A 22,653-nucleotide genomic window follows, 5' to 3' on the forward strand; every position below is an offset into this window, starting at 1 on the left:
ATATCTCCAAAACGCGACTTTTCCCTGTGACCTGTACAAAAGTATCGGGAAATATAACTTCAACAGATAAAACTCTTACCAGCTGACATCACATCTAGACTTCAGTTTTATAAACCGGAATGAACCACCACTTTAAATTCATACGCATACCTCAGCCTTGAGAACAAAAATCAAGATACAGTTTCAACATTAAATAACTATCATTTACTAATATCAGTAAACTGCTGCCTTCAGATTTACAAGATCTGCAAGTCAGATTTCGCAATATTATGTTGAAACTGCCGATTTCGCGTTATTTGACGATTTATCTTCTATGCGAAATTTACTTGGCCCTACCCATGAGTCCACTCACAAAATCAAACGGCAAATATGGATCTGTAGAAACAAAATTCTCCACAGTGTAGGGATGATTCGGAAGAAACATACAGGATACCAAACTAGAAACACACAACACCACCACAGAGAGAGTAAATAATTCAGTTATTCACTTCCTGTCATGTAAATCTGTTCAGTATAAAGAATGTTTCCGTGATGATGATTCAGACTTTGAGAGATGATGAAGACTGGTGAATATATGTCTGAGGTGGGAACCCTGGCCCTGCAATGAAAACTGAACTAGGAGACGCCAACTGCTCCAAGGATGCCAACTTAAAAAGTTTAAATGCGAACATTTTAGGTTAGGCTTACCGTGACTGTTACTAACAACGAGTGAAGCAACAAGTTTACTGTTACCAGTGACAAGTAACAGTAATACTTAAAAACTTTCAAGAACAAGCGTTAAGTGAGTAATGGAGGAATTTACTGTGACCCTCTATGAATAATGTAGCATAATATGTTAAAATTCTGTTCTTTTATCAAGTTCTTGTCATAAATATTGCATCCTTCGCTGTTTAATATTGGTATAACCTGTTGTTATTACCGTCATAATGACGAAAAATTTGTCTGTCGTTAGACATCAATTGTGGCCATAATGTTGCGTGTTTGCGTTGTTCCTTACTATTTCGTTCCTTATGTATACAAGTATTAAAAATAAAAATAGTTTCGACAGTGGCTAAGGCCGGAAATCCATTGTTAAGTATCAATATAACTAAGCATTATACAAAATTATATCGCTTGGTTTATTCAACAGCAGCAGATTCCTATCGTGCTAGTTATCATCGTTAAAGTCCTGTTCGTTTAACTGTAAGATGAACTGTTTTGATGTCCACTACTTAATTTTAAATATATTTACTTGTTTCTTAAAATGTTATTAAAACATGTAGAATTTATGTAAGTTACACAGCCAGCCGCTAACGCCATCTAGCGTTTCAAAACCTTGTGGCCGTCAGACCCCAAATCGCTACAGTACCGGCTACACACATGTGTACTGTCTATGGCTTAACGTTGCGTTTCTTGAACGCTGTAATGGGCACCATCTACTGGCATACTATTCACATGTACCACTTACAGCAATATTTCGAGACAATGTAAATACTGATTGTGTCAGTTTCTAATCTTTAACGGCATAATTCAGTACCTTTCGTACCTCTTACATCTTATCATTTTAGTGGATAGTTCCTTATGCAAACATTGTTCTTTTATTTTCACCGTCTTTCCTCTATATTAATGTATATTTTCAGTTTTATAACCAGCGTCCATCGTTCAGTTACACTGGCCACGAACGATTAAAAATTGTTTTTAACTACGTCATGTATAGATGTTCTTATTTTGATAAATATTTTACAATGTGGGAAGCCGTAATGGCACCACAACTAATCAAGGATGTTTTACGGTGCGTTTTCTGTAATTAATTCGTGTGTATACTCTTGAACCCAGCTAAAATATTACATGCAGTTCTGTAAGTTGTTGTATGTTGCTAACATGAAAAATATACCTTTCTGAAGATTGCTAGATTGTTAGTCTAAACTAGTAATCCGTCCAAATGACGAAGATTTCATATGTGCTTTCGACTTCATGGGTTTTTCAATGCCTAACATAAATAAAAAATTACAATAGATCGCGTATCTCTTGGTTAGCAATATGAACAAACTTTGTATTCCTGAATATTGATCATTCCTCCTGGGACATCAAGTATTACCATAAAATTTTGAAATTATTAATGCTCCTAGATGCGCTACGGTAATCACTTACATTCACAGAAAGTGTTGATTTCGCACCGTGTTTCGTTTTTAGTCAGTTGAGTGTGCAGCACTGTTTAATAATTTTTAATATTTTACCACTACCTGTCGAGACTTAAGAGTACCTCGGTAAGAATTCTCGCTGTCTAGGACACTGTTTTAGCATAGAGCTTTTCCAGTGAGTACAACAGAACATTGTGCATGTATGCAGTGCTAGCATAGAAGTTAGAGATTTCATTTTAACACCTATTTTGAATACTGGATCTTTTGACGGTTGTGGCGCTAAATAAAATCATAACATAAACATGTTTATTTGAATTTTTATAATCTTCAGCAGACCGACAGTATGAAATTTTCTCATTTTCGTCTATAGCTTTCGACTCAGTCGTTTACAGACAAGGATTGCCTAACTGAAACTGATACATTTGCCCTTCTCCATCAACTCATAAAACCCTAGGGTTACTAAGGTGAGATATGCAGGAGCTCTATAAAAGGTATTTTGCGCCAGAGAGAACTAAATTATTGCAGTTCACATTCAAAACGGGATGAAAACATAACGGAAAGCCACTTACCAAATTCTTAGAAGCAGTAGTATGCTTTATAAAAATTAACAATATATTACTCCATCTTTTACATCCCTACAGTGTTGTGCGAGCGCACGGTTTTGCGAGAGACGTAGGATGGTGACTATATTCCAGGTGATTGAGATGTTTATCAGCTAGAACCAGATACAGGTGGGGGAGGATTATTGGGTTCATAAAGAGAGACGAAAGTGCTTGACGTTCAAGAATTTGGTGAGAAAAGTAAAACTTGGAAGGAGTGGAGATCCACGCAACATATGCATAGACGTGGATGGGAGGTTGTGGGAGGAGGTCAGGACATTGTAGGAATGTATGATAGTATAGGGTTTAAATCCCCGTGCCCAGCTAGTAATTTTTGACTATTGTGGGATATTTTTGGCATGGCTACAGATGAGGGTTCCTGTTTAGCACTTGATCGAGTGTTAACTCAAGGTATATTATTGTTTTAATCAACTGAAATGGACGGTTCGGGACTGTGCGGTAGACGTCTCGCGAACGAAAATCTCAGGTATCTTTTCCTACAATTAACACCTGAGTTTTTACAGGATTCACGGGTAGGTACCACATCTTATACCGGGCGTTAACATTATTGAGGCGGAGTTGAAGGTATCGATCTTACTTCCCAAACTTAAGTGTTGCTGAACTAGTCCTCCGAGATCAAAGGATATCGCGGTGCATTAGCCATTCAGATAGTGGGCCGGTACCAGGTACCTTGAAGGACAGCATGTGGTCGTTGACATCTTGCCAAAAACGTATCTACATCTTCGAAAGGAAGCATGACAGTGTGATTATTACGGGTTATGGCATAAGCAGCAAGGAGAAAATAAACATTACAGAACTCACGTTGCCGGTCGGAGTGGCCGAGCGGTTCTAGGTGCTTCAACGTGGAACTGCGCGTCCGCTACGGTCGCAGGTTCGAGTCCTGCCTCGGGCATGGATGTGTGTGATGTCCTTAGGTTAGTTAGGTTTAAGTAGTTCTAAGTTCTAGGGGACTGATGACCTCAGATGTTAACTCCCATAGTGCTCAGAGCCATTTTTTGAAGTCACGTAGGTGGTTGCTTCACCCTGGCGTCATGCTAGATTAACAAGGTATGTCTTTCCGCGTTTTCTCTAGATTGGTTAAGGAAAATACCGGGATGGTTCCTTTGAAAAGAACATCGATTTCTTTTCACTTCCTTGTCCGTGCTTAGCTTGTTCTCCGCCTCAAATGATCTCGTTGTTGAGGCAACAGTGAAAGATCCCTTTCCTTCTACTGCTACTGTGAAGGGCATTCAGTCGCTGTCAGTCACGAAATCGAACTGAAGTACTGCTCTGAAATGATTTTTGACTACGATTTCGAAGAGTGTTTGAGGTTGCATCAATGCCTTGCAAAATTAAATTAGGCGTATTCTCGTTTCATGACCAATCACTTTGGTCCTTCTTCTTGTTCTTCCTCTACAGGCAGTCTGTTTCATATCAAAGGCTATCTTCGCAGCAAGTTCTTGGACTTCCTATGGCTCAACTCCCTTAGGATCTATGTTGCAGAACTTGTTTGGTTAGTGTGGGAGGATCTAATCATTGGATGCTTTCTGGTCACTGATGCTTACAGTTCTCCGTTTTGACGTTCAGCTTAAAAATGTCCAACTTCTGGATTATGCCCACGTAGCGGACATGATCTTTCAAGGCATGTCCGATGATATGTGATACTCTCTTGCCACCTGCTGAAACCTGTATACAGCTTTTTCATTCATTACAGAATTTTCTCGAGTTTCCAGCTATCATTATGTGCGACTCCACTAAACTCCAGATTTAACGTTGCCGACTGCAACGAGAAATACTGCAGCCTTAGCAACCACCCTACTAGGGGTGGACAAAAATATGGAAACTCTGGGAGTAAGACATGCTTAAAGATACATGCAACTGGTAGACTGCTGGCTGCTGTTGTCCATGATCAGGAACGGCACCTGTGCCACGTCCTCAATACGTTGCAAGTGTCAGTCGTGGATGCAGCAGCGTTCTACGTCTGCATACACACCCCGCAAGCCACCATACGGTGCGTGGCGAAGGGTACCCTGTAACACAACTAGTTGTTTCCTTTCCTGTTCCACTCTCAGAGCGGGTGAACGACAACTGTCTGTATGCCTCCATATGAGCCCTAATTTCTCGTATCTGCAGTCAGCTTCAAACGCCGGTTCTATAAACTTTCTCAGTAGTTTTCTTCGAAATGAATGTCTTGTTCCCTCCAGAGGTTCCCACCTGAGCTCCCAAAGCATATCCGTAAAACTTGGATGCTGATAGAACCTACCGGAGCCGGCCGTAGTGGCCGTGCGGTTCTAGGCGTTGCAGTCTGGAACTGAGCGACCGCTCCGGTCGCAGGTTCGAATCCTGCCACGAGCATGGATATGTGTGATGTCCTTAGGTTAGTTAGGTTTAATTAGTGCTAAGTTCTAGGCGACAGATGACCTCAGAAGTTGAGTCGCATAGTGCTCAGAGTAATTTTTTTTAACCTACCGGTAACAAATTTAGCAGCTCGCTTCCGAATTGCTTCGATGTCTTCTTTCAATCTAACCTGGCGCCGATCCCAAACACTCGAGCAGTACTCAAGAAGAGGTCGGACTGGCGTCCTATATTTGGTCTCGTTTAAGATGAACCACGCTTTCCTAAAATTCTCCCAATAAACCCAAGACGACCATTCGCCTTCCCTACCACAGTAGTGCTGGTACCTGTTAGTGCGTTATGTCGGAGCTAAATTGTTTGTGCTCTTGTGGTCGGTGCTTCTGTAACCAATGTAGCCGAGGCGTTTCAAGAGGCACAGTATCGAAGATTAATACCGAATACAAGGAAATCGAAAAAACACTGTCAATTAAGTCACAATACAGACGATAGTGTGTGTTGAGCGGTCGTTGACGGACTGATATTGAAGAGGAATGTGACGGAAAAGGAGAGTTAATAATTGTTTAATGTCTATATTAATGAGTTACATCACCAATCATTTTAATACTAGAACAAACACCAAAAACTTTAAACCATATAGCAACAGACTCCATCTCATTAATTTTACGATGGTTCATGGTACGTATAATAAAAGACATGTTTGAAGAGAGACAACATTTTCCATAGTCTTTATTCGACACTGCATAATGAATTCATAGTCGCGAACTCTGTCACCATCAAAACAACACAAAGAGAGCTCCAGGGAATCGCAGAACACACTGGAATTCCAAAAACGCTCATCAGTGATGGAAATGCCCGTAGCAGGCAAACGTGGTGCTGAAGCCTAAAACCTGAACTATGAAGCAATAGAAGAATGACAGTTGGTCGGATGAGTCTTGTTTCACACTATTTCGAACTTCTGGACGAGTTTTCGTTGCAAAACTGCCGCACGGGGTAGCCGCGCGGTCTTGGGCACCGTGCCACGGTTCGCGCGGCTCCCCCTATTGGAGGTTCGAGTCCTCCCTCGGGAATGGGTGTATGTGTTGTCCGTAGCTTAAGTTAGTTTAAGTTACATTAAGTACTGTGTAAGCATAGCGACCGATGACCTCAGCAGTTTGATCCTTTAGGAACTTACCACAGATTTCCAAATTTTTTCCAAGAGTGGAACATGGTTGGGGTTCAGATATAATTTGGGCAGCCACATCGTGGTATCCTATGGGCCCGATTGTTCCTCTGTGAGAAAGCATTACTGATAAGAATTATGTGACCATTTTGGCTCGTCCATCCAATGGTAGAATATGGTGATGGTACTGTGTTCCAAGACGATAGGGCCACTGTTTAGTTTGAACAACTCATATTGTCCAGGACTGAATTTGTTAGCACGAGGATGAATTTTCGCCTCTCCTCTGGCCATCAGTCATCAGATCTCAATATTGTTGAGCCTTTGTAGTCTGCTTTGGAGAGAAGGGTGCGTGTTTGCCATCCATCTCCAGTATCGTTGCCAGGAATGAAGGTGTAAGATTTCCCTGAAACCCATACAGGACTTGCATTTATCCATTCTCAGATGTCTGGAAGCTGGCTTGAATGTCAACGGTTTTCCTACACCGTATTAGTCGTGATAAGTGTTGCTTCTTTTTGCTGTTTCCACGTTCTTGTGCCCCCACTGTATATCTTGGGTGAACTCTGTCTATGGGAAATTTTTCCGATTCCTTGGTGGAGCTGCGGATTTGGCGCTGATCTGCAGGCTGTATGGATACGAACATTTACAGAACTGTGGCAAACTAAAGTCTTCATTCTTTTCCAATCTCTTCCCAGTTCAGCCCTTACCGAGTTGTAGAACGAAGCCGTGTAGCGCGCCGGCGCACGGTTTCCGTCGCCAATTCTAACGCATTAACAAGGCTGTCGTATAGGCTCCAGACTTACGTTCACATTTCCGTCAAGGATTCCCTAGTCATCATTTGACTGTGGAAAAAGAATGCCCATAGTCGACTGCTGATTCTTCATTCACTTTTACACGACAGTTCAGTAACCTCCCAACAACACACCCATGTCATGTCGTTGGCTCTTACATCTAGACTTAAACCCAAATACATCTGTTGAAAAAAGAAAACACCATTTTATGCATTAGAAGGGAGCGGAAAAATGTGAAATTTCAAAATGTGCGCTTCAGGAGCGGCACCTTTTCTAAGTCTATGTATGCAACGCAGCGCCACATGAATTCACAGAGATACGAATTCTTCATTCCAGTTGGAATGCTACAGAATAACGTGATAAATTGGGGAGACCAGGACTACTTTAGTGTAGTCATATGCGCTAAAAGATGAGTCTTCCGGTCAATTTTTGGACGGTTTTGGGAGATTTCCCAAATTCATCACGCCGTATAAAGGACCTGCGCTACGCTTTACGTAATTAACTCTAATAATGTGCCTTTCAAAACACATTTTGCCGGCCGGAGTGACCGAGCGGTTCTGGGCGCTACAGTCCGGAACCGCGCGGCTGATACGGTCGCAGGTTCGAATCCTGCCTCGGGCATCGATGTGTGTGATGTTAGTTAGGTTTAAGTAGTTCTAAGTTCTAGGGGACTGATGACTTCAGAAGTTAAGTCCCATACTGCTCAGAGCTCAGAGCCACATCACATTTTGTTCAATTTCAGTTACGCACGTCGACACTATATGAAGTTAATTCAATAAATCCATTAAAGTGTGAAACTTTATAAGCAAATAAATTGTTACAGATGACATGAAAGTTGATGAAGTTTCTTAACCCTGTTTCTCTGTTTCATGGGGTATTAGTGTGGTATTTTTGTTGATATCGAGCAAGGTTTTCTCCACCATTCTGACTTTCTTCCTATTTCAGATTTTTTTTTTATTTTGCCTCTCAATCAAACATAATGGGAGTCTGAATAAATTATTTTTGTGAAAATTTTCTAGCTTTATTTCAAAGCTCCCTGGATACCCTAGATTTAATTACATGAGGATCTAATTTCAGATCAGTGAATCATGAAGGTGGCATCAATACTTATATTAATAAGATAAAAAGATGTACTTTGCGTGTGCTGTTGAAATATGCTTATTGTTCATGCAGCAACGTAACACTTAAAATTATTTTGAGATACAGTAACTTTTATGCATTGTTTGTAAAATTTATTTCTTGGGGCATGACACGTTTTCAAAATCACCAAATCAGTTATATCCAAACCGGCGAGTTTTTAATTTTGCCCCTACTGGAAAAATTTCTGCAAACGTCCATGCACACTTCTGTTTTGATTTTAAATGTAGCGCTCGTTTATTCATTTGTTTACACTGCAAATCCTCTCTAAACCGGAGCAGGTTCAAATACAGCTGCTTTTCACATACATTTGCTTGGTCGTCCACTCGGCTTGTGATGTAGTGTTAACTGCATTTACGTCCTATGACGACTGGCAACATTCCACATATGTTGCTTCGTTGTTTCTTAGTGTCTGTAGATGTGTGCCTGCATTTTTCAAGAGAATATACAAATTTTTGATATTTAGAACAATTTTATTCATTTTCGTAGCTCTCTGCATGTATAAGAAACTCAATTATAATTTTATGTCACGACAGCCGGATAATATAATCAGGCCTGTAGCAGCGAAACCACACAAGAAACTTGGATTCATGTAAGCACTTAGCATATCGTTTTTGAATGCTGGCCTTACTTGCAAATACGAGTAGACAAGATACATTCACTGTGCGATGCATCGGTGTCTTCTGACTGGCTGCTCACAATAATCTGTTCTGTTTATGCTAAGTAGAATTGAGTAGCCAGCAGTGACGAAGTGACGTAAGCACATCACGCTAATGTTCGGTCAGTGGCAGTCATCTCCCATAACGTATAGTCTATGGTTTTCCTGTTAGCTTTCTCAATGAACGAATTAAATATGCAAGGCACATTCCAAAGCTAAGGTCCGTTTGGTCATACAAAAAGAAAAGCTAATGGGAAATAATTTTTATTGGTTCAAATGGCTCTAAGCACTATGGGACTTCACATCTGAGGTCATCAGTTTCGTAGACTTAGAACTACTTGAACGTAACTAACCTAAGGACATCGCACACATCCATGCCCGAGGCAGGAATCGAATATGCTACCGTAGCAGCAGCGCGGTTCCGGACTGAAAATTTTTATTGACAGTAATATTTTAATGCAGATCTGCTTTACTTTCCACGTAGTAGCCTTTCACATCTACGTACTTTCTGTAACGCTGCACCAGCTTCGTTAATCCCTTTGCGTTGAAGTCTGGCCGCCTGGGTATTGAACCAGTTGGTGACGTCAGTCTTGACTTCATTGTCGTTTTGAAATCGTTATCCACCCAGTCACTTTTCCAAATGCGAGAAGAGGAAATAGTCGATGGTGCAATGTCGGAATTGTGCGGTGAGTGCTCAAAAAGTTCCCAACGAAAAACTTGAATGTGCTCCTTGATTCTGGCAGCGGTGTGAGAGCGTGCTTTGTCATGAAGGAGTATTACGTCAGGTGGCAATATCCCCTGGCGTCGATTTTGAATCGCACGTCTCAGTGTGGTTAGTGTTTCACCGTATACGTCACTCTAACTGTTGACCTACATTCCATGAAATGAATCAAATTCGTAACAGGAAGCAGTAACCATCATTTTTCGGTTCGAGAACGGAGGTTGGTTAAACTTCTTCGGTTTGGGTGAACTGAAACGGAGCCAGTGCATTGAGTGTTGTCAACATTCTGCGCTGATGTACGATATTCCCGTCTCGTCGCCCGTAACAATGTGGGAAAACAAATGACCTTCGTCCTGTCCTTAGCGCTTCAGAAACTGTCGTGCTCTACGCATTCTTTGCTCTTTGTGCTGATCAGTGAGCATTTTTGGAGACGACCTCGCACACAGTTTGTCATATCCAAGCTGTTCAGTGACAATCCTGTAAACTGAGGTTCGAGGAACATTTTGGAATTATTTAGCCAGATAATTAATGGTTCAAATGGCTCTGAGCACTATGGGACTTAACTTCTGAGGTCATCAGTCCCCTAGAACTTAGAACTACTTAAACCTAACTAACCTAACATCCATGCCCGAGGCAGGATTCGAACCTGCGATCGTCGCGGTCGCGCGGTTCCAGACTATAGCGCCTAGAACCGCTCGGCTACTCCGGCCGGCCCAGATAATTAATCGTAAATCGCTGATCATTTCGAAGCTTTTGGTTCACTTGCCAAACGATGTCGTCGATCTGAATACTGGGCCTGTCACTCCGATGTTCATCGTGAACAGTGGTGCTGCCATTTTGAAATTTTCGGCAGCACTTTCGAACTTGTTTGTCACTCATTATTCCTGGTCCAAACATTAGGTGTAACTCGAGATGAATTTCAGCAACTGAAGATCCTTTTTGTCAGCAAAAATCTCATCACACCGCGCACTTCACAACTGGCGGGATCTACGATTGTTTCGGGCATTGAGGTCTGCTCTCACCGTCTGGCAAACGACTACCTAATCAAACCAATACTGCAGCAGTTTCCTAAAGAGTCGGTAGACAGCGCTGCATGCGTGAAAATTCATTCGGGCATACCATCAGTTAAATATTGACCACCGTACATTAGTTTTGGAATATACCTCGTAAATAATGATATTGAACAAACTCGTCTTACATCTTTCGCGATTTAGACATCTTACTCCACTGCGTCAGTGCCGGCTACCCAAGTTTACTTTGCGTAAACAGAATGGATTGCCCTTCTGTACATGTAGTTGATCACTAACTACCTAAGAATTTAAAACATTTCATTCCCTCCATGTGGGTAGAATACCGTACAACTTCCTATCCAGCCATCCGTTTTATGGTTTTTCGTTATTCCCCTTCGAAAGGACTCTGTAGTCTAATCTTCTGTTTCATATACCGATACTCAGTTTAAAGCGGGCGCCCCGTGTAGGATTCTGGAAAGCCTGAGGGGACAGAACTATTTAGTCAGCAGAAAACTGAGTATAAACGTCCTGGGAGTGCACATACGTGACTGCCACAGACTCTGATATCTCAGCTGAACTACTCAGGCCACAGCGTTTGATTACACACTAGAAGTACCATTAGGCTCGTCAGAAATGACTCTTGTCCCTCTTCAACCACCCAGAAAATCCAAGGCGATTTCCACGCCACTTCTGCAAGTTGCGAGAGCATCACTCTTAAGATAAATGGGTATTATAAATTGAGCTCAACTAAGGGCAAGCGGCAGGCATTTCAGCATCACGTAACGACGTGGGAGAGTGCAAGGTAAGTGAAATGGACATACACATTTACTGTGTTTGTGGAGACACGTTTCGATTCGCTGCGCCATGCACTGAACATACTGTAACTATAAAATCAGAAAATAATTCAGTGTTGGTAAAGCGATGCCTAATGTGTTTTTCAGATGAAGTACCTCATTCTTTTCGCCGTCATCGAATTTGCTGCAGGTAGAGTATACAATTCAAAGCAATCACTTTGAAAGTATTTGGGTTTCCTTTTTCTTGTTGTTGAGGTTGAACTACCGCCTTGTGTTCGCTCCTACTCAAAGTTTTGTCTCTATATTTAACCTCTGGGGTGATATTCGTCAGTATCCCTTGTATTTCCGCTTATAAACCTGCCTTGCGTTCGTTACAGAAATAAATCGTTTTATGGTTCTCATTTTCTTAGCAAAACATAGTGACACGCTGAATTGGTAATCTGTTTTCTGCCGTCGGTTATTGACTTTTATGGTTCCTGTGGATCACTCCAGTAGAATCGTGGGTATATTTTCAGTGTCGTCTGACACATCAGATTCCTTGCCTTATTCTTGTCAAATGTAAAGGAGAGACCCACTTGTGTAGCGACATTTTACGTGGGAGACGTGATTTCTGTGCTTTTTATCAAGTGAATAAAGTTGTCCTGGGTGTGGAACTTCGTCTTTTCTTTTTCTCTTCTTATACAGAGGATTTGTCTTTCCGAGTGGGATGTTATTCTGTGAAATATGAAATAATTAAATGGGCTGTACCATCAGTTACTTAGTTAAATGTTCCGTAGATGGTTTGAACGGTTCTTTTCTCGAAATGATGTGGAACGAGTCAGTTTACAGATGTACATGATTAGTGATAACACTAAAGGAAACATTATTGTTTTGAGTTCACTAAATTAATGTTCATTTACTTCTGAATAAATTGCAAAGTCGATGACAACAAATCTCCCGAAAGTATTAACACATTGCGTCGCTAGTGTTGGAATTGCTAACGCACTGGAATTCGTTGTACAAGATATTCGACAACAGACTTAAACATTTATTTAATGTCTTGATTTTCACTTCTGGATTAATTATCTTAATAAAGTATGCAGAGATTGCCTCGAAAATAATTCATTGGGACATCATAAGATGAAATTGACCAATCTTAATGAGCCCGTCAAATAACTATCAAAAATAGTTGACATCATTTTGATAATATAGGCACAAGCGTTCAGTTCGTGCATATATCATACTGACACTACCTAACATTTGAATTTCCACAACATTTCAGGGAAAGCAATTCCTATCCCACAAACGGCCGCTCACACGCGCAGCTTAGAAGATGACTTCCAAGACTTCTTCGACATCATTCCTATGGACCAAGTCCGCGCCATAGTGCAAGATCATCTGGCCAATGACACGGAGTTGCAGGCGGTCGTCGCTTTCGTCAAGTCTGAGGACTTCAAGGAGACGCTCCTCGCTCTTGAAGAAATCCCAGAGTACATTGCGGTGAGTACAGAGCAATCCGCGAATTAAAAAAGAAACCAAGCTGCGACCAACGAACTTGGTGATGTTGTTGGCTCATCTTTACACATATTGTCCAGTCACATCGATGTTGTAAGTGGGCTGCTTGTGTGTTGGCAGCGCTGTGTAGCGCTTTGCATAGGATCTATGGCTGCGCTTTCTTTATAAGAGACTCTGTGGCTGGTCTGACTCGTTGTTGTTGTTGTTGTTGTCTTCAGTCCTGAGACTGGTTTGATGCAGCTCTCCATGCTACTCTATCCTGTGCAAGCTGCTTCATCTCCCAGTACCTACTGCAACCTACATCCTTCTGAATCTGCTTAGTGTACTCATCTCTCGGTCTCCCTCTACGATTTTTACCCTCCACGCTGCCCTCCAACGCTAAATTTGTGATCCCTTGATGCCTCAAAACATGTCCTACCAACCGATCCCTTCTTCTAGTCAAGTTGTGCCACAAACTTCTCTTCTCCCCAATCCTATTCAATACCTCCTCATTAGTTACGTGATCTATCCACCTTATCTTCAGTATTCTTCTGTAGCACCACATTTCGAAAGCTTCTATTCTCTTCTTTTCCAAACTAGTTATCGTCCATGTTTCACTTCCATACATGGCTACACTCCAAACAAATACTTTCAGAAACGACTTCCTGATACATAAATCTATATTCGATGTTAACAAATTTCTCTTCTTCAGAAACGCTTTCCTTGCCATTGCCAGTCTACATTTTATATCCTCTCTACTTCGACCATCATCAGTTATTTTACTTCCTAAATAACAAAACTCCTTTACTACTTGAAGTGTCTCATTTCCTAATCTAATTCCCTCAGCATCACCCGATTTAATTTGACTACATTCCATTATCCTCGTTTTGCTTTTGTTGATGTTCATCTTATATCCTCCTTTCAAGACACTGTCCATTCCGTTCAACTGCTCTTCCAAGTCCTTTGCCGTCTCTGACAGAATTACAATGTCATCGGCGAACCTCAAAGTTTTTACTTCGTCTCCATGAATTTTAATACCTACTCCAAATTTTTCTTTTGTTTCCTTTACTGCTTGCTCAATATACAGATTGAATAACATCGGGGAGAGGCTACAACCCTGTCTCACTCCTTTCCCAACCACTGCTTCCCTTTCATGCCCCTCGACTTTTATGACTGCCATCTGGTTTCTGTACAGATTGTAAATAGCCTTTCGCTCCCTGTATTTTACCCCTGCCACCTTTATAATTTGAAAAAGAGTATTCCAGTCAACATTGTCAAAAGCTTTCTCTAAGTCTACAAATGCTAGAAACGTAGGTTTGCCTTTTCTTAATCTTTCTTCTAAGATAAGTCGTAAGGTCAGTATTGCCTCACGTGTTCCAACATTTCGACGGAATCCAAACTGATCCTCCCCGAGGTCCGCATCTACCAGTTTTTCCATTCGTCTGTAAAGAATTCGCGTTAGTATTTTGCAGCTGTGACTTATTAAACTGATAGTTCGGTAATTTTCACATCTGTCAGCACCTGCTTTCTTTGGGATTGGAATTATTATATTCTTCTTGAAGTCTGAGGATATTTCGCCTGTCTCATACATCTTGCTCACCAGCTGGTAGAGTTTTGTCATGACTGGCTCTCCCAAGGCTGTCAGTAGTTCTAATGGAATGTTGTCTACTCCGGGGGCCTTGTTTCGACTCAGGTCTTTCAGTGCTCTGTCAAACTCTTCACGCAGTTTCGTATCTCCCATTTCGTCTTCATCTACATCCTCTTCCATTTCCAAAATATTGTCCTCAAGTACATCACCCTTGTATAAGCCTTCTATATACTCCTTCCACCTTTCTGCCTTCCCTTCTTTGCTTAGAACTGGGTTGCCATCTGAGCTTTTGATATTCATACACGTGGTTCTCTTCTCTCCAAAGGTCTCTTTAATTTTCCTGTAGGCAGTATCTATCTTACCCCTAGTGAGATAAGCTGCTACATCCTTACATTTGTCCTCTAGCCATCCCTGTTTAGCCATTTTGCACTTCCTGTCGATCTCATTTTTGAGACGTCTGTGTTCCTTTTTGCCTGCTTCATTTACTGCATTTTTATATTTTCTCCTTTCATCAATTAAATTCAATATTTCTTCTGTAACCCACGGATTTCTAGCAGCCCTTGTCTTTTTACCTACTTGATCCTCTGCTGCCTTCACTACTTCATCCCTCAGAGCTACCCATTCTTCTTCTACTGTATTTCTTTCCGCCATTCCTGTCAATTGTTCCCTTATGCTCTCCCTGAAACTCTGTACAACCTCTGATTTAGTCAGTTTATCCAGGTCCCATCTCCTTAAATTCCCACCTTTTTGCAGGCTCTTCAGTTCTAGTCTACAGGTCATAACCAATAGATTGTGGTCCGAGTCCACATCTGCCCCTGGAAATGTCTTACTACTTAAAACCTGGTTTCTAAATCTCTGTCTTACCATTATATAATCTATTTGATACCTTTTAGTATCTCCAGGGTTCTTCCACGTATACAACCTTCTTTCATGATTCTTAAACCAAGTGTTACCTATGACTAAGTTGTGCTCTGTACAAAATTCTACTAGGCGGCTTCCTCTTTCGTTTCTTAGCCCCAATCCATATTCACCTACTATGTTTCCTTCTCTTCCTTTTCCTACACTCGAATTCCAGTCACCCATTACTATTAAATTTTCGTCTCCCTTCACTATCTGAACAATTTCTTTTATTTCATCGTACATTTCTTCAATTTCTTCATCATCTGCAGAGCTAGTTGGCATATAAACTTGTACTACTGTAGTAGGTGTGGGCTTCGTATCTATCTTGGCCACAATAATGCGTTCACTATGCTGTTTGTAGTAGCTTACCCGCATTCCTATTTTCCTATTCATTATTAAACCTACTCCTGCTTTACCCCTATTTGATTTTGTGTTTATAACCCTGTAGTCACCTGACCAGAAGTCTTGTTCCTCCTGCCACCGAACTTCACTAATTCCCACTATATCTAACTTTAACCTATCCATTTCCCTTTTTAAATTTTCTAACCTACCTGCCCGATTAAGGGATCTGACATTCCACGCTCCGATCCGTAGAACGCCAGTTTTCTTCCTCCTGATAACGACATCCTCCTGAGTAGTCCCCGCCCGGAGATCCGAATGGGGGACTATTTTACCTCCGGAATATTTTACCCAAGAGGATGCCATCATCATTTAATCATACAGTAAAGCTGCATGTCCTCGGGAAAAATTACGGCTGTAGTTTCCCCTTGCTTTCAGCCGTTCGCAGTACCAGCACAGCAACGCCGTTTTGGTTAATGTTGCAAGGCCAGATCAGTCAATCATCCAGACTGTTGCCCCTGCAACTACTGAAAAGGCTGCTGCCCCTCTTCAGGAACCACACGTTTGTCTGGCCTCTCAACAGATACCCCTCCGTTGTGGTTGTACCTACGGTACGGCCATCTGTATCGCTGAGGCACGCAAGCCTCCCCCCCAACGGCAAGGTCCATGGTTCATGGGGGGGTCTGACTCGTTGTTGGAAGTTAATCGGCAGTAGTGTTGGGCAGTTGGAAGTTAGTCGCCAGCGGTGATGGAAGTACTGTTGGGCAGTTGGAGGTGAACAGCCAGCAGTGATGGATGTTAGATGTAAGAAGTTAGCATTAATGGAGGGTAGAGGTCTGAAGTGTTAGCGTGGGCTAACGATCTGTACATGTTCGACTTGGAGATTGAATATTATTCATGATTACATTCCTTTGTACTAGATGTCAATGACGATTTATATTCTTATTTGAACTGGATGTCACATTATTAAAGTAAAAAATACATTATTTGGTTTGCAACAAAATATTTCCTTTGCTAACCACATGCCTATTAGTAATTAATGGCTTTAGTAGTTAGAATTTTTTATTTAGCTGGCAGTATTGACGCTCGCTGTATTGCAGTAGTTCGCGTAATGAAGATTTTTGTGGGGTGAATGCTTAATGAAATGTATAAGTTATTGTTAGGATTTATTGTTAGTCAGGGCCATTCTTTTGAATTAATTATTTGAAGTCAGTTTTTTTTTTTTTTTTTTTTTGAGCAGTCAGATTGCGCTGCACTAGGATATTATTGTGGGTCTGAGACATTCAGCAATTTAAGTAGAGACTTTACTTAAATAAAGAAGTTTCAATGTGACCACCTGTGAAAAGCCTGAATAGCCACCTTTTGCAGCAAAGCGCAGAGCAGGAAATGAGCCAACGATGTTCTGGAAGGTACCGACAGGGATTTGGAACCATGTGGACCCCAGTGCGTGGTCAGCTAAGCTACATTCTCGGCTGAAGATCCGTGGCACAAGCAGCCCAATAGATTGTCCCACAGATTCTCGGCTAGGTTCAAATTTTGGGGTTTGCTGGCCAGGGGAATATGGTGTAAGCTCTTGTCGCTGCTCTTCGAACCACACACGTACACTGAAAGCTGTGTAACACGTTGCATTGTTCTGTTGGTAAATGCCACTGTGCCGCGGGAAAACAAAATGCATGTGCGGTGGACACTGTCCCCGAGAATAGATGCGTACATCTATTGATCCTTGGTGCCTTCCAAAATGACGAGATCACCCAGGGAATGCCACGAAAACATTCCTTTCACCATGACGCTCCGTTCTCCAGCGTGGACCCTTTCGACGATTGTTGCTGTGTGTTTGCTTTCACGTATTTCACGCCAATGGAGCACAAGGCATTATTCATCTGAAAAGGCCAACTATTGCCACACGGTGGACGTTCAGTTGCGGTACGGGCGTGCAAATTCCAGTCTTCGTCGCCAACGTAACAGTAGTCAGCACGGGTGTGTGACAAAGGTGCCTTCCGCAGAGGACCATACGCAGCAATGTTCACTGAACGGTCGTTAGGAGACACTGTTGTAGTCCCTTGGTTCTTTTGGGCAGTCAGCTGTTCAACAGTTGCACGTCTATTCACCAGTACACAATTCTGCAGCTGTCGTTCACCCATGTCACCTATTGCCCTTTTAGTGCACTACAGATGCTTCGGGGCCGGTTTTGGATAGCGCCACCGTACCATGCGTGGTATGCTTTAACAATGGCAGCACACAAATAGTTCATAGACTTAAACGTTGCGGAAATGCTTCCACTCTTGGCCCGAGTGCCAATGATCATGCCCTTTCGGACGTCAGAAAAATCGCTCAGTTTCCGCATCACAAGCACGACTGCGCTGTTTTCCGCGTCTCTCGGACACTCTTTGCGTACCCTACACTGCTAGTGCTGCCATCTGCTGTCTGTGAAAGGTTACTGCAAAAAACGGCTCTGAGCACTATGAGACTTAACTTCTGAGGTCATCAGTCCCCTAGAACTTAGAACTACTTAAACCTAACTAACCTAAGGACATCACACATATCCATGCCCGAGGCAGGATTCAAACCTTCGACCATAGCGGTGGCGCGGTTCCAGACTGTAGCCCCCACAACCGCTCGGCGGTTACTGCACGTTGACTCGGACGTAGCCAGCGGTCACATTAATATGATTGGAGCATGTATTTAACCTTCAATGCAAAACATTCTTTCCAACAATGGATAACGTGGCGCAGAAGTTGGTTGCAGAGGTTTGCAGTTTGGCTGTTCGGGAAACGTTCGAACGTGATAACCCCCTCGGCATAGTTCTAAAAATGCGTGGTAGGCATTTTTTTCCTCATCTGAGGACGGAGAAAGACGTCACTGAGTGCCATGTGCGATGTAAGGAGAATACGTGGATATGGCGAGGGGGTTGACGAGACAAAATTCGGTAGCATAGAGAAACAGCAGGTGTGACTGAATTCTATGCAAAATGACCTGAGGCGTGGTGATGAATAAAAGCACAGTATTTGACAATTTCCTGCGATGCTTCGTGTTGGCAACAGTAACATCGTTAGGAAGTTTCGCTTACATGGTCCTGTGGCGGTATCCACCTTATCAGCACAATCTGTTGCCACCACACGATGGTAATCCCAAAAGAGTTCAAATGTGTGTGAAATCTTACGGGACTTAACTGCTAAGGTCATCAGTCCCTAAGCTTACACACTACTTAACCTAAATTATCCTAAGGACAACCACACACACCCATACCCGAGGGAGGACTCGAACCTCCGCCGGGACCAGCCGCACAGTCCATAACTGCAGCGCCTTAAATCGCTCGGCTAATCCCACGCGGCAATCCCAAAAGATGCTCAGCATAACTTTGGCGATGGTTCTTTGCCTTTTTAGGCTGAACACCTTCGTCTCGGGATGACACCGATATACACAGCAGTCGTTCAGGAGAGGCGGCTGAAGAGGGCATCTTGATTGGCCAAAATAGTTGCAACATTTCAGGTGCCGCCTTCGTTCGATGATCTTGTTGATAGGGTATGGGCAATCGCTAAACCCACAGGGTGACCATATTGCTCATGTTCGAAATGTTGAGGCCTGAGCCACGACTGATCTTCATTTTTTTCCATTATCGCCTCGATTGTCTTCGACCATTAGAGCCTTCTCTTCTCTTGCGTTCCAAATTATGCACAGAGAGGTCGTCTGCTTCGTCCTTCGATATTCAAACTTGTACGACCACACTGCAAGCGTCTGTGCCACCTAACGAGCTCATAATAAACGGCTGAGTCGCATTGGTGTGACCACCACCTATGTTCGACGACAACGGGCAATACCACTCACAGACGGCAGTTGGCAACACTAGCAGCGGATGGTACATAAAGCATGTCAGAAGGAAGTGGAAAACAGGGCACTGGTTGTTGTAACGCACAAACGGAGCGGTTTATGTGACGTCCATAGGGACATTAGTATTGTCTTTCGGGCCAAGAGTGGAAGCAGTTCCAGAACGGCTAAGTTTATAAATTGTCGAGTGCCACCGTCGTTAAAGTATGCCGTTTATGGCAAAATAGCGCTATCCAAAAGAGGCCCTGAGGCAACTGTGGTACACCGCAGGCCATAGATGTCTCGCGTCCGTCTGCCGTCGTAATTTAATATATTATTATTATGTTGATCGTTGCCCACTTACGTGGTGGGCCTTAATAAAATTTCATTTTATTTTGATTTACAATTAAATGCTTTTGTGAAGTTCTCTTTTTTAACGGTATTAATCTTCAGTATAAATTATGTTACGTTAATGAACGTTAGACTCGCTGAATCTTAAAACATGAGCATTTAAGTTGAACAATGGAATAAACTTTTCATATCAATTTCCTCGGCTAGTCAGCTCACTTTAAAGCAAAAGATCTTTAGTTATTAATTACAATTGCGGCCCACACACGCGCGAGAGTATTTTTTCTTACCTCCGTTAAGCATTGCCTTGTAGTCGGAGTCCTGGCTCTGGCTCTCGGCTGTTGTACTGAATATAAGAATCTTAAAGCTACGTATTTTCTGCAACGTCGGGCGGTTGTGGAGAAAAATGTATATTATGTTAATGCCGCGCGAGTTTTTCGCTTCCGCTAATTTTTATAATTTAATATCGCCACGTAATGGCGTCGTTGGCTGCATCGGCCGCTGCGATTGTCGCACTGCAAATTACTCGAATGCAAGTTAATTCAAGGAAGGCGGACATGAAATAGAGATCACCTCTTACAAATTAAAAGTGAACAATGATATTAAATCAATATATTATCTGCTTAATTAGTACAAATATGCTTACATTTGCCAGCACTCGCCAGATGTCCGTCTACACGCAACCAAGACAAGAGAAGTGAATACGACTCAAAAATTAACAAAAGAGCGTATCTTGTCGTCTCTTTAGATCATTTTGTTATACACTCCTGGAAATGGAAGAAAGAACACATTGACACCGGTGTGCCAGACTCACCATACTTGCTCCGGACACTGCGAGAGATCTGTACAAGCAATGATCACACGCACGGCACAGCGGACACACCAGGAACCGCGGTGTTGGCCGTCGAATGGCGCTAGCTGCGCAGCATTTGTGCATCGCCGCCGTCAGTGCCAGCCAGTTTGCCGTGGCATACGGAGCTCCATCGCAGTCTTTACACAGGTAGCATGCCGCGACAGCGTGGACGTGAACCGTATGTGCAGTTGACGGACTTTGAGCGAGTGCGTATAGTGGGAATGCGGGAGGCCGGGTGGACGTACCGCCGAATTGCTAAACAAGTGGGGCGTGAGGTCTCCACAGTACGTCGATGTTGTCGCCAGTGGTCGGCGGAAGGTGCACGTGCCCGTCGACCTGGGACCGGACCGCAGCGACGCACAGATGCACGCCAAGACCGTAGGATCTTACGCAGTGCCGTAGGGGACCGCACCGCCACTTCCCAGCAAATTAGGGACACTGTTGCCCCTGGGGTATCGGCGAGGACCATTCGCAACCGTCTCCATGAAGCTGGGCTACGGTCCCGCACACCGTTAGGCCGTCTTCCGCTCACGCCCCAACATCGTGCAGCCCGCCTCCAGTGGTGTCGCGACAGGCGTGAATGGAGGGACGAATGGAGACGTGTCGTCTTCAGCGATGAGAGTCGCTTCTGCCTTGGTGCCAATGATGGTCGTATGCGTGTTTGGCGCCGTGCAAGTGAGCGCCACAATCAGGACTGCATACGACCGAGGCACACAGGGCCAACACCCGGCATCATGGTGTGGGGAGCGATCTCCTACACTGGCCGTACACCTCTGGTGATCGTCGAGGGGACACTGAATAGTGCACGGTACATCCAAACCGTCATCGAACCCATCGTTCTACCATTCCTAGACCGGCAAGGGAACTTGCTGTTCCAACAGGACAACGCAGGTCCGGATGTATCCTGTGCCACCCAACGTGCTCTAGAAGGTGTAAGTCAACTACCCTGGCCAGCAAGATCTCCGGATATGTCCCCCATTGAGCATGTTTGGGTCTGGATGAAGCGTCGTCTCACGCGGACTGCACGTCCAGCACGAACGCTGGTCCAACTGAGGCGCCAGGTGGAAATGGCATGGCAAGCCGTTCCACAGGACTACATCCAGCATCTCTACGATCGTCTCCATGGGAGAATAGCAGCCTGCATTGCTGCGAAAGGTGGATATACACTGTACTAGTGCCGACATTGTGCATGCTCTGTTGCCTGTGTCTATGTGCCTGTGGTTCTGTCAGTGTGATCATCTGATGTATCTGACCCCAGGAATGTGTCAATAAAGTTTCCCCTTCCTGGGACAATGAATTCACGGTGTTCTTATTTCAATTTCCAGGAGTGTATTTCTTTCCCCTCGAAACTTATACAGAGAAATTATTACGATAGGGATACATGAGAAAAATGCATATTATTCAATTTTTAAATGTCTCTTCTTTATAAATACCGTTTTTTAAGTCTTTTCTTATTATTTCACTGGGGACGCTATAGATGACAGGACAACCACGGTTGTGGTCCTTGCACCCAAGCTGACTGCTGTTCATCGGCGTCAAAGTCTAGAATTTGCTACCAATACCGCAACTGGACGTCCGCTGGACGATAGCAGGTGGCGTTTTCAGCTGAATCACGTTTTACGCTCCATTGGGCAGATGGCCTTTGGCGTTCATGAGCCTGCAACCATCGTGGGAAGAATCCAGGCCAGAGCAGGGAGCGTTACGGTCCGGTAAATGTTTTCGTGGCAATGGATCAGCACAAGTATGTATTTGTCGTTGAAACTACGTCCATCCTGCATGCAATTTGTTTCTGTTCGGCACGGTGGCATCTAGCAGCTGGACAATGCAACGTGTCCCACAGCTCACAGTGTATGTTTGAAGAGCACCAGGATGAGTTTAGCGTAATCCCCTGGCACCAAACTAGTCGGATTTCAGTCCAGTCGAGAACATGTGGGAGCACCTCGACAGGGCTGTTTGCGCCATTGATCCTCAACGTGAAACCTACCACACTGACCATGGTTTGAGTTT

The 22,653-nt window shown here is 43.3% G+C and overlaps 1 protein-coding gene across 1 annotated transcript in view; it reads left to right on the forward strand.

Annotated features, from left to right (window-relative positions):
• LOC126335954 (uncharacterized) overlaps positions 1-22,653 on the forward strand; it is a 107,706-nt gene that overhangs the window by 55,539 nt on the left and 29,514 nt on the right. Inside the window, exon 2 of the mRNA XM_049999431.1 lies at positions 12,603-12,820. Within this exon, the coding sequence (XP_049855388.1) occupies positions 12,603-12,820 (218 nt within the window). The remainder of the gene's footprint in view (positions 1-12,602; positions 12,821-22,653) is intronic.

This window comes from Schistocerca gregaria, chromosome 2, assembly GCF_023897955.1.
Source record: "Schistocerca gregaria isolate iqSchGreg1 chromosome 2, iqSchGreg1.2, whole genome shotgun sequence".
NCBI lineage: Eukaryota > Metazoa > Arthropoda > Insecta > Orthoptera > Acrididae > Schistocerca > Schistocerca gregaria.